Source organism: Ctenopharyngodon idella, chromosome 2, assembly GCF_019924925.1.
Source record: "Ctenopharyngodon idella isolate HZGC_01 chromosome 2, HZGC01, whole genome shotgun sequence".
Lineage (NCBI taxonomy): Eukaryota > Metazoa > Chordata > Actinopteri > Cypriniformes > Xenocyprididae > Ctenopharyngodon > Ctenopharyngodon idella.
In genome coordinates, this window is record NC_067221.1 from 5,916,788 (window position 1) to 5,929,982 (window position 13,195).

At 35.1% G+C, this 13,195-nt stretch overlaps 2 protein-coding genes across 7 annotated transcripts in view; one reads left to right on the top strand and one right to left on the bottom strand.

The window, feature by feature from the left end:
* Positions 1 to 7,146, bottom strand: myadmb (myeloid associated differentiation marker b). The gene is made up of 2 exons (XM_051882273.1): positions 6,980 to 7,146; positions 1 to 2,954 (listed from the first exon to the last, which is right to left on the bottom strand). The coding sequence occupies exon 2, from the start codon at positions 2,857 to 2,859 to the stop codon at positions 1,978 to 1,980; it is 882 nt and encodes a 293-aa protein (XP_051738233.1). The 5' UTR covers positions 2,860 to 2,954; positions 6,980 to 7,146; the 3' UTR covers positions 1 to 1,977.
* A 4,816-nt stretch (positions 7,147 to 11,962) lies between these two features.
* The window catches only part of myo9b (myosin IXb), a 41,606-nt gene continuing 40,373 nt past the window's right edge, over positions 11,963 to 13,195 (top strand). For 2 of the 6 annotated variants that reach the window (XM_051882249.1, XM_051882239.1), the window contains exon 1: positions 11,966 to 12,292. The gene's annotated coding sequence lies outside the window, so the exon portion shown is untranslated. Of the gene's footprint in view, positions 12,293 to 13,195 lie in introns of all 6 variants that reach the window. The other 4 variants (XR_007927913.1, XM_051882218.1, XM_051882223.1 and 1 more) reach the window with 4 other exon arrangements.

Here is a 13,195-nt window from a genome sequence, read left to right on the forward strand (position 1 = left end):
TTGTTTCTTCATCATGGTTTTTATTCAGAGCTTGATTACACATTCAGACAACGCTGCGGTGTGCTATTCTCCTCTCAGCACAGAGAGAGAGACAGTGCCACACGTGCTCTCTCGCTCTTTGATAACACAATGAAAACATTCTCATTCAAGCATTGAGGACTGTGTAACAGTCTGTGACAGGCACATGCAGATCCCAGAGACTTACAGCACAGCAAACAACATTTCATTTTCTTTCTTTATCGTGAGGTGTTTGTGTAACTGATACTGTCCGCTGGTGTACAAAAGAACAGCAATGGTTTCTATAGAGATTTGACAAGAAAAACATTTGTAACATATTTGCATACTTCGCAAAACCATATAGCAATAGTATGCCATAACTATGAATCCAGTACAACATGTATATAAGAATAACAATATATTCAAGATGTCTTCAAACTTTAATGATATGTCCAAATATACATTTATATTTCCCTTCATCGTCAATGTGTCTTATGTGACAGAAGTTACATTTTAGGAATGAATTTTAACGGTTCATCCCATTATATGTACTTGACACATATACAACAAAGAGCAGTGTAATGTACTGAAACATATCAAGTATTACATAACAGACATTAAGTGCAAACACAGTTTTTAATGGATGCTGATTAACCTGAATGAGCTCAAGGGTGTTATATTGTGGTGATTGGCAATTTGGCATTCTCTCATTCAAACTCATAAAGCTATAGTAGTTAATAAAAGAAGAAATCCTTCATGCAAAGCAACTTAAAGCACAAAGAAATTAAAATAATATTAAAAAAAAAAAAAAAAAAAGTAAAATGTAACAAGTGAACCTAGTATTTACTTGTATGTAAATAACAAAAAAAAAAATGATTTTTTTTGTCAAGCATATATATATATATATAGAAAATGTTTTTTAAAGTGTAATATCTCACAATATTAGTTTTTACTGTATTTTTGATCAATTACATGCAGCCATATATATATATATATATAATGCTGCATTTAATTGATCAAAAATAGTTACAAAAATATTTTTACATTTAAAATATCATTACATTTTAAAATACATTTTCCATTATATATATATATATATATATATATATATATATATATTAGGGCTGTTCAACGATAATCATGATTATCATGTACAAAATAAGAGTCTGTGTTTACGTGATATATGTGTGTTTGTTCTGTGTATAATTATTATGTATATATATATATAAATACACATTCATACATACATGTATATAGTTAAGAAATATATGCATGTATGTATAAATATATATATATATATATATATATATATATATTTATATTTTTACACATATTATGTAAACACAGACTCTTATTTTGGACACGATAATCATGATCATCATTGAACAGCGCTAAATATATATATATATATATATATATAATATTTTTGTCAAGCATCCATTACGCAAACTTTTTTTATTTTTAAAAAAAAAAAATGTAAATTTTTTTTACATTTTTTTTTACATCTAATGCACAAAATGTATTTTAAAGTGTAATAATATTTCACAATTTTACTTTTTTTTTTATTGTATTTTTGATCACTTACATGCAGCATTATATATATATATATATATATATAATATATTTGTATAACATTTTTGTCAAGCATCTATTATGCAAATTATTTTTTATATAAAATGTGCATTTATATATATATATATATATATATGTGTGTGTGTGTGTGTGTGTATATATATATATATATTCATTTGTCCAGTTGTTACATTTTACACTTTTTTAACAAAAAAAAAAAAAAGTTTTAAAATGTCCAACTTTTTGCCTTCAGTACACATGATTGCTAAACAGGCTTGACAAAAAAAAAAATAGCTAACAGTGAATATAGTTTATGACCTTTCATTTCAGCATCGTTACTCTCCAACCCACTTCCCTCTTTCAGCCTTTTAACTCTTTAAGGTCTTCTATTAATTCTCGCTAAACCCCTTAAGCATTAACAAAAACCAGCCTGGCTGAGTAGATGAGATCAGCCAGATAGAGAATGAAGTTGAGAGCGCTGAGCACCGAGATGGCCAGCAGCTTGTCCCACGGGCACAGGCCGATGCTGGAGCCACAGTAGTTGGGTCTGTGGCTCTGGCCTCCGTGCTTATTGTCAAACTTATAAATGGGCCAGATGATGGTGGCGGACAGATACATGCCCACAGCCAGGAGGGCATATGAAGACAGGAAGCGGGCGAAGGAGAAGGGCAGGCAACCTGTGCACTCTCCCACACACATCACGATGATGGCTGCCGACAAGATGAAGCAGATGCAGTACACAGACAGGCACCACTTGGTCGCCGCATTCTGGTCATACGATACCGGCTCGCTGATGAAGACGAATATGATGCAGGCAACGAAGGTCTCGCACACCTTTAGCAGCCCTGGTGCTGTGGCCATGTAGCCGGCCACCTCTCCCGGACGAGCCTTGCTGAGACTCACCTCGCTTAAGTACGCGATAGTGGCAAGGCAAGAGAATACAGTAGACACGATGCGGCAGTTGATCATCTCGGTGCGACCGGCATAGCCCTTCAGGAAGTAAAGTGGAAATATGATGGAAGCGGAGAGGCAGAGAAGGGAGGCGTAGCAGGCGAATGTGATGGGAAAGTTCTTCCATGAAACAGGGGCGCGGGTCTGCAGGCCAAACATCTCCACTAAGATTATCAGAAGAGTTCCAACAAAACTGAAACTCCAGCAGAACACGCACCAATCACCCGTGCCGTGGGTTAGATTCCCTCCGTATAGAGCTACACTGAATGCTACACAGGCGAAAACCATGGCAGCCACACGGGCCCACAGGAGAGGCGAGGAACGCAACACCACCGGCATGATGGGCTGACAAAAAGAAGATTTACAGGCCAATTAATGTCAACTGTGAATAACAGGAATGGATGTCCACTTTTATTCCGTCTCTTCTTGGTTGTCTAGGAGAAAATGAAGAAAAAGTAATCAGTCAGTGGCAGGGATTGACATCAACACCCACCAAACTGCCAAATGCGGGTGGATTTCAGCAGTGGCGTGTAACGCAGTCACTTCGGAGGGTTTGAATTTTATATATAATATATACATTTTTCAATTGTAGTCTTTTAAAAAGGCATCTAAAATAATAAACTAGCTAAGTGAAATGTAGTGTTGTCAAAAATATTGTTTTTCCGATACATATCAATTCTGAAATAACGCTTCCGATACTCATTTCCCGCAGAATAGAAACACGATAAATAGAAACTCTCATCTCTTCGACAGCGAGTTGACACACAAACCCGCCTCCCCTCACTCGTTTCATTTGCTCCCAATGAATATTGTTGGTGTTACAGGGCTTGAATTTCTGTGTGGGATAATTTTACTCATTCCCGCAGATTTTGTGCTCACACCCATAGTGCGCACACATAAAGCCGCCTCTCAGTACTAAATTGACCGTTCGCAAAGACCCGCCCCTTTAGTTACTGTTGCTACGTCCGACAAGCCATGGCAATCTTTCGCCACACATCATGGCGAAAACGGCGTTATGATTGGTTAGATCGCCTGTCAATCAAACTCCTGGTGAAGGGTCAATTGAGTTGTTTTTCACTGCTTATTGCACTTAAACAGTCAAATACACACAAAATAATGTCAAAATGCTGGTATTCACGTAAACACAGTATGTGTAACAGTATAATGGATCTGTGCGTCAGGTCTTAAAGTGACAGCAGCCTAATATACCTGCTGCCAAATTATGAGATAATATTAAAAATATCTATATGGAACTTTTCCCCCATGGTATTGATTAAAAATTGTGGCCAGTGAAAATGCTGAGTGGCTAGTAACTTTGGAAAACCACTAGTGAGCAAAAAGGTTAATGTCAAGCCCTGGTCAGTGGTAAGAAAAAAATTATATTTACACACAAAAATATGAACAAAACATCTATAATAGATTTCTAACAGATTAAAGAGATAGTTCACACTGTCATCTCTGCAACCCATGTCGTTGCAAACCTGTATGGAACACAAATGCAATGAAAGTCAATGGGTTCTAATGTTGTTTATTATTTTTTTTACATCTAATGCACAAAATGTATTTTAAAGTGTAATAATATTTTACAATTTTACTTTTTTTTACTGTATTTTTGATCACTTACATGCAGCATTATATATATATATATATATAAAATATATTTGTATAACATTTTTGTCAAGCATCTATTACGCAAATTATTTTTTACATCAAATGCGCATATATATACATATATATATGTGTGTGTGTGTGTGTATATATATATGCATTTGTCCAGTTGTTACAGTTTACACTTTTTTAACAAAAAAAAAAAGTTTTAAAAAGTCCAACTTTTTGCCTTCAGGTACACATGATTGCTAAACAGGCTTGACAAAAAAGAATATAGCTAACAGTGAATATAGTTTATGACCTTTCATTTCAGCATCGTTACTCTCCAACCCACTTCCCTCTTTCAGCCTTTTAACTCTTTAAGGTCTTCTATTAATTCTCGCTAAACCCCCTTATACATTAACAAAAACCAGCCTGGCTATGGAACACAAATGCAATGAAAGTCAGTGGATTCTAATGTTGTTTTGGACCCCACTGATTTCAGTTGTAGCTAAAACGCAGAAGAAAGTTGCCAGGCTAGTTGCGAAAAACCAGAGCACTCATAGTTGATAGATTTAGCAGAAAATTGTGTTGTGTATGATGGGCACAAACTTTTTTTAGCTTCAGACTATGATTCTATCCAGTCGGAGGATATCAAACATGTTTGATATTGAATATCTATGCATTTAGCAGAAATGTTCCAAAATCAGCTCAAAATATCTAAATATCAAACATGTTTTGAAAACATTTTTTTTTTTTTCATTTGTAATGCGTCTCCTACTCCTAGCAATAGCAACCAGGCCCATATTTTAACATGATTTTTGTGTATGATGCCAAGAATCTGTTCAGATTATAAAAATCATTTGTTCCTCCCTCATACAGGATTGCAAGAAAGAGTAAATGATGACTTGAATTTTTGGATATCAAGTTTGAGTGAGGTTGCTTACTGAGTATAAACAGAAGTTAATCTGTGATTACAATAATTTCATTTTGGTCGCATGGGTAGTTGTAGAATAATAAGCCATATATTCATGCAAACTAAATGGTCACATACTGAATAAATTGGTGCTCTACAACAAAACATCTCTGAGTGTCTTTCGGGATTCCAGACTGGGAGTCAGTGAAATTATCTCTGTAATGTATTCGAGCTATTTAGACAAACTCGGTACAAGCGAGACCTTTACTCAACCCTACAATCCATCTGTCATCAACCTCTGTGGGAGGAGCCAGATATGCCAACAATCGGAGCATTGAGACCCCAGTCCCAGCCCTCCTACACAGCTCTGTAACAGCCAGGAATACCTCCTTCATCTTGTCAGAGAGGTTCAAGTAAACAATAGAGGCAGGCATGTTTACATTTTCCGGTTAAGTGGATGGAGGAGAACATAGTTAGGAAAATGGACAAAAAGTGATAAAGACATGGTAAAAAAAAAAGAAAGCAAAAAGCCATGCAGATATGGACAGACAAAAAAAGCAAAGAAAAAAAAAAAGCATGTCCTTTCACCTCATGACGACTCATATTTTAAACACAGGCGGGAATAGCTTAGCGGTGAGTCATTTATCCCTTGCTCCCTCATTTTTCCCACCTCTCTTGTGCTCTTTCCCTGCCTAGTGTCAAATTTTCCAACTTGCAGATCTATTCCAGATGTTCTGCATCCCATCATACTACAGAATAAGAGGGTGTTTTCCACTGGATTCCCTTTCCTTACTTGCAGTTCTACCACACGCCCACCCTTCAGAACTTTTCCCTCTTTTTATACTTCTTTCATTCCCTTTCAGAATTGGTCCCTACAGAAACTGAATAGTGAAAGGAATCTCCTTCTCTTTGTTTTTGTCATTTAACACGATGAGATGGAAAATGCTGGTGAATTAATTTACTCATGTTCTCTTTGTGCAACAGAAATTGCCTGTGTCAAGGAAAAAAAAATCTGTAAATAGATCTAAGGAAAGTATGAGAAAACAGGACATGGCATGACATGGAGAGCTAAACACAGACCTAGACGAGGTCAGGCTGATGTCTGAGACATGCCATAAGTAACTCAATTTTCTTAATCTGGTTACAGTGCTGTTATTTTTCTGTAGCTACAGAAAAGAAACAAGCTCTGTACTGCCGTATTTGCCTACCTGGTGCAGAAAGAAAAAACGCGCCCGCTGTATGTAAGCTGCCAACAGGTTTTACAGTGGAAAAATGTACGTTTTGTATCATAAACCTATGTTTGGTCTAATGTAAAAGACCAGAATGGAAGCCAAAACAGACTAAGCTTAAATGGAAAACAAAATAAAAATCATTTTATGTATTATGGAAGCAGTAAATCAAAACAAACTGCATCAAATGAACGGATCAATTGAATAAAATGGCTAAAAGTTGACAGAACATGAAAATGACATTTAGCTAGACATGAGATCATCATCCTAACGGACACGAGCCGCTGTAGTGGGCGTGCCTCTCCACGTGACGCACCCATTAATACAAGATACATTAATTTTACTTCAAAATTAAAACTTTAAAAGTCAAAAATGTCTAAGTAAACTCAGAAAAGTACATTTCTGTCTCCGTCATCATTCTAGATGCAAGATTTTCACATATGAGCGCAACACGTGACGGGCGCGCGAGGAAATAGGCTACAATGGATTTTACATTTTATTTAATTTTATCTGTCCGATTGACACTACGCCAAAATACTGTAATAATTTATCTTAAAAAGCATTTTGTCGCCATCATCATTATCCAAAACGCAAGTAAAACACTCTTATAAGCTATAAAGAATCTGTGTCAGTAATAAACATAGGTAAACATAACGGTGCCGGCTGCTCGAAATGTCTGCTTTTAAAAAGATGAACATATGTAAACTATCCTCTGCCTGTTTCTTACCGGCTTGTCCAGTTATCGTTCTCTCGAAGTGCTCAGTCTGAAACAAGTAGGCGCGGTCTTGGATCTGACTTTTCAATCAGTGAGGACACTTTTAACTCCAGTTTATGAGGGATCCCCTCCACCCACCGCCAATCCGCCCATTACACGCCAAATTAGGTAATATGTTCTTTCTTTCGCGCGCGCTCTCTCTTTTTCTCTCTTTCTTCAACCCTCAAATAAAGTGCAAATGCTCCTCACAAGAAATTCTGAGCATAAGCAGACGATTTACTCTCTCATTCATGCAGTAACTCAGCTGAATTCTTGTTTTATTGGCTAAACTGAACTAAACTTCACCACTATCTTTCATATTCTATATCCCAGCAGCCTGGAGGATAACAAGAAATCTGACCTGTCTGTTTAGGATGACCTACCAATAGTTTAAACAAACATAAAAATGTACTACCAGGAGCTGGGTTGAAGACCTCTACTGCTCTAATATCCTCCTGACACCCAGCTATGGAGTTTGGTCCTCTGTAGAGGACATTATATTTTAGTGAATTTCTCTGCGTGTCACAGTTTTAAGTCTGGATGTCCAGTAAAGAGCACATTCAGGGCTTTTTCCGAGATACCAAATGTTCGAATGTTTCACCACTCCCTCTTCTTGGTCTTTAAAATGGCTGACATTAATTTAGTGATCAAATTTAACACCCTCATGGAAATATGAGAATATTTTGTAATTATCATTTAAATCTGACTAATTTTCAAATTGTTTGTCATAAATCAACATCTCAGGAAAATGTCATGGGGTTTCAAATCAAAATATGACTTTCTGTTACGAAACAGGACATTGATTTCATACATGTGTTGACACCAGGACTTAAAGCACGTTTATTATGCATTTTGGGAGACATAGGGAAAGAAATTATATATCAATATCCCTATTAAATATTAGATATTATTATGAGAATCTTGCCAATTATTACTCTAGTTATTACACTTCTTTTTACATTACATATTGCCCCAAAAACACATGAATATGCATTGTATATAATGGGAAAACACGTTTATGGCCATTTTACACACATATTGCATAAAGCAAAATGGTATATCAAATCATTCTGTGATTTCAATCTTTCATAACATTGTTGAGAATCATCTTTATACAAAGTTTGGTATCTGAAACAGAGAAAAAAAACTTTTCATGTCTATTCATGTCTTATTTTATTTTTTAAAAACTGAGTCCATGGTGTCCTCTACCAAGGACATAGCATAGCATAACATATGTATAAAATAACATTTTTCAAAAATGTTAATTTTCCCATTTTTTTCTTAGGCTCTAAACAATGTAATGACACGAAAAAAAATACTAAATTCACAAAACTTGTTTTTCTGTATAGTCAAGAGGATATGTGCTGAAAATGAATGATGTCACGCAGGAAATACCTATCAGGACGTGCTGCCACCATGACTTGAGTATATCTTGCGAGACATGACTAACTCACAAATCTACCCTAACATTAACACAATGTGTATATACTGTGTATATATATATAAGTGAACCTGAGAGTTTGGTCAGTAAAACATATTTTATTTCCCATAGAAAGGTCTAATGAAACTACAGTGCAAACTGACTTACTGGTAAAAGGCCAGTGAATAAACTCTAAATGGCCCATATCCGGCTTCTTGGTTGTGTAACTATTGTTATTCTACATCATCAAGCACTACAAGTATCTTAAGTGGATTCTGGTGAGGAGATTTTCACAGAAATAGTTGGAGGGTCCATATAAGCTGGATATAAGTATTACAATCTCACTTAAAGGGACAGTTCACCCAAAAATGAAAATTCTGCCATTATTTACTCGCCCTCAAGTTGTTTTAAACCTGCATGAAGTTCTTTCTTAAAGGAAGATGTTTTGAAGAATGTTGGTAACCAAACAGCTGCTGATCCCCATTGACTTCCATAGAGGCTATAGAAAAAAAAAAATAGTATGGAAGTCAATGGGGACCAGCAACTGTTTGCTTACCAACATTCTTCAAAATATCTTCTTTTGTGTTCAACAGAAGAAAGAAACTCATACAACTTAAGGGTGAATAAATGATGATTTTTCATTTTTGGGCGAACTATCCCTTTAAGTGCAAGTTGTAGAACTAATCTACATTAAAACCAATGAATTTTATATAGTTCTTTAATGCTTGCCATTTGTCACCCATGTTAAAGAAAGATTTGTCAAAACAAAAGCAATTTAGTGCGCTTATCCATGCACATTGATGATAAATATCACATTCGCAATTACAAATATTTTACTACTAAACTAAATAAATGTCCCAATAGGGTATATTACGAAAAGAGGTGGTGTATATCCATTTCAACTACATGTTATAAGATTGCAGGATGTTGTGTTTGTAACTTTAACTTGCATTTCAAAACATCATTCACATCAATAACCTAAAAAAACACTACCTTTAGAAATGTGCTCTGGTAAAAAAAAGTGCACGCTAGAAGTTGTCTTGCAATAATATCTACATCTTGGTATTTATTTCTGTTGCTAGGATGCAGAGCATGTCACTGTGGAAACCAGATGTTTGTTTATGCTGTAATGTGGTTAGAGTGATGTGTGATTCGGAGCACATGTCCGCTTGCTGAGAGCTGCTGCTGCAAAAAAACGGAAACAGTGATTCCCCTCTCTCTTCTAACCACTCCCTTCCTCACAAGCTGCTACATACACAGAAAGAGAGAGAGAGAAAAAATATATAGAGAGAGAATAAGATGAGAAAGGAAGAGCGTATACGTAAGAAGATAAAAATAAAATGCCTATTTACACATCTCTTTTGATTTGCTAATCCTGTTTGATGTAATGTTGTAAACAGTGAGTTGACAACAGTACTAGTCTTCCATGACAACTGGTAATGATAAACTCATGCAAACTAGCATCATTTATTTTTTTATTTTCAAAGCTTTATGAAGAAACACATTAGAAACACAGTGTTTTTAATTAAATTTTTATATATAATTAAATATATATAGTGTTTTTTAAAATGTCTTTAATCAGACTAAAAGATTTGTAATTATCACACAGAACAACAGCCTATTTTAAATGAAATAATTTGTTAAACATCTAGGTTTTTCTTACTCTGTTGCATTATAGATGGTAATAATGTTTGTTAATTTGGTCCCACTTTATATTAGGTGGCCTTAAGTACTATGTACTTACATCAAAAAAATAAGTACAATGTACTTATTGGGTTCATATTGAATTGCAAAACGCTTTTGCTGCTATTGAGGTGGGATACGGGTAAAGTTAGGGAAAGCTTTGGTGGTATGGGTAGGTTTAAAGGTGCAATATGTAAAATTTTCTGTCCGCTAGAGGCCTATTCAAAACAAAGGCGTAGCTTGATGACGCCAAGTTTGAGCGCAGAATCTTGGGACATGTGGTTTTCACCTCATTGGCCGGTGGAAAAGAATTGGGATAGGACTCGGGAAGAAATCATGTTCATGGATGCGATGCGACCGAGTGTTGTGGGAGCTGAACGAGGCCGCTGGAGCGATTGCTCAACACGCCGCGAGCAGCGGAACTTTTATTATGCCACAGTCGCCGGCGCCACTTCCGCTTTTCCGGTCATGAGTATGAGGTAACACAGCTCTGTTAATCATATTAGATAATTTGAGAGTGTTGAAAATGATCTTATAACGTTACTCTGTGCGTTCGCTCGGCGGCTGCTGCGAGACACTGTTGCACACTGCAGTAAGATAGATCGATTTTAGAATATCATATTAATAAATGCTGGATGGCTTGTGTTGATAAATGGCATGCAATTAATTTTAAAACGTATTGTATGATGGAGAAAATGCTGTATTACTGTTACTAAAAATAAAGCTGCATCTCATTATGCTATGTTAGCTACTTGACAAAATAGTGTTTTTTCTGAGGCATGGTAAAGCATGGTACTGTCTATAAATATATCAAAACAGTTGTTCCCTTGCCTATTAAAATATGTAAATATTAAAGTGTCTTTGGTGTTTCCATGGTTTCTACAAAATAAAACCAGAAACCGAGGGTAACGCGGGTATGACACAATTGAAAGGTGACTCCTCACACGTCCCGGAGCCTTGGTTAAAACTGAAATTTTCTCATGATTTACAAATAGTTGCAAACATTTGGGATATTTTAAGCACTCAAGTGAACAAATAACACTGGCCTAGTGGTCTTTGGATATTTTACTGCAGAATTCTTACATATTGCACCTTTAACGGTAGGGGTAAGGTGTAAGGGATGGGTCAACAGTGTAATTATAAATGTAATTACATGCAGGTGTTTTTAAAATAGAAGTACAATGTATAAACATGTATGTACACAATAAATGCATTGTATCAAATTATTAATTTAAATGTAAGTACATAGTAGTTAAGGCCACTTAATATAAAGTGGGACCGTTAATTTTTTATTAAAATTGTTATACTGTGCTATCGAGAAAATCGAGCTTTTATAGCTTTTCATTTTGAAACATCTCAATAGTGAGGGACCCTTACAGACCTTGCTAAAGAGAAGCGATTGGTGTTGTATGCTACCACCTACTGGTGAGAACCAAAAATGCATGGTGAAGTCACACACTAATCCATGACCTCAAGTCAGGGTTTCCCAGTTTAATGAAAAGTTTAATGAAAAGCTAATTAAATCATAAAATAATGTAAAAAAATAAAAACAGTCAAAATTAAACACTTAATATTAAAAAAAAAAAAAAAAACATTTGTTTAACTGCATGTCATGTGACCATTAACCGACATCAGAGAACGTTTCTTAATTTTATTATTATTATTATTGATTCTCAGGGGGTACTTCAAGTATATATTAGGTCAAAGAAGTTCAGTTCATTTCATGTAAGTATGAAATGACGGGAATATGTTGGTATAGTTTGTGTTAAACTTTCAAGTTTACCTCAGGTGTTTACCTCCTTCAGCGCGTGACAACTGCAATGGCAGTTTAAAGGCAGGCGAGGGCGGCGTGTTATCACACACATCAACTGCAATTAAAACACTCTGCGATGTCAGGAAGTAACAAATCGCCAGTGTCGTCAACATTCTGGAGGCGAGATACTAGTCTTCCTTGTTTGTCGTTGAAGATTTTTCAGTTTCAGTCACGTATGGTGTTAACAGACTAATTGTTTTACCTGTGCCGTGTATGTCGGTTTATCGTGTCCGGTTACGCAGTAATGCAGGTGGACGGCTTTTACTAGCAGTTGACGCGCTGGAAGTGTTTGTCTGGAAAGCACAATAGGGATTTTTTCCTTATTGGAAATGACTTCGCTGTGAATCTCAACGAGGGTGTTTTGAAAAAGGTAAGATTTTTTGGTGTTATTTTGGTATAGGCTGCTTTTTTTTTTTTAATTGCCAATCCTTTGAAAGACAACTATAGTCAGATTTTCTTAACTGCTAGTAAATTGTTAAAACGCGTCCTGACGTTTGTGTCGTGTTTTTTGATTATTGGATGCGTTTTATTGCGCTGTTGTTTATATTGAAATACATTTGCAATGCCAGGATGGAATTTGTACTTTTTGTATTTTAATCTAAATTTCAAATACACATACACGCACACATATATTAAAAATAACAATATATATATATATATATATATATATGTATATATGTATGTATGTATGTATATGTGTGTATGTGTGTGTATGTATATATATATATATATATATATATATATGACACCCACATGTAAAAATATTACAGCAATTTATAGTAAATATTATAGTTTTACTATAGTAAAGTACTTAAATTAATTTGTTGTGGTAATTCTATAGCTGCTTTAGTAATCTAACAACTATAGTAGCCTAATGTAAATAAATTACCCAATATTGTAATATTAGTTTTTTACAACTATAGGGTATAGGGTATTATACTACAATGAATACACTACAGTTTACTGTAGTAAAAACTAAAGTACAGTATGCTGTAGCATTCATTAACAAAGTGTTGTAAATACTATAATATATACAATATACTACAATTTACTATATTTCACTATAGTAAATACTATAGTGTTTTTTCATGTGTGCAAAAACCTGTTATAAACCTCTAGGAAAACTGTTTCACATTATATTTTAACATGGTTCACATCACATGTAATCACATGCAACAGTAAGAACGAATTAACCAAAATAGACAGAGGAAAAACAGTAAAGAATAAATAAAAATATAACCAGCAGTACTTAAACGCTGAAATTAAAAATAAT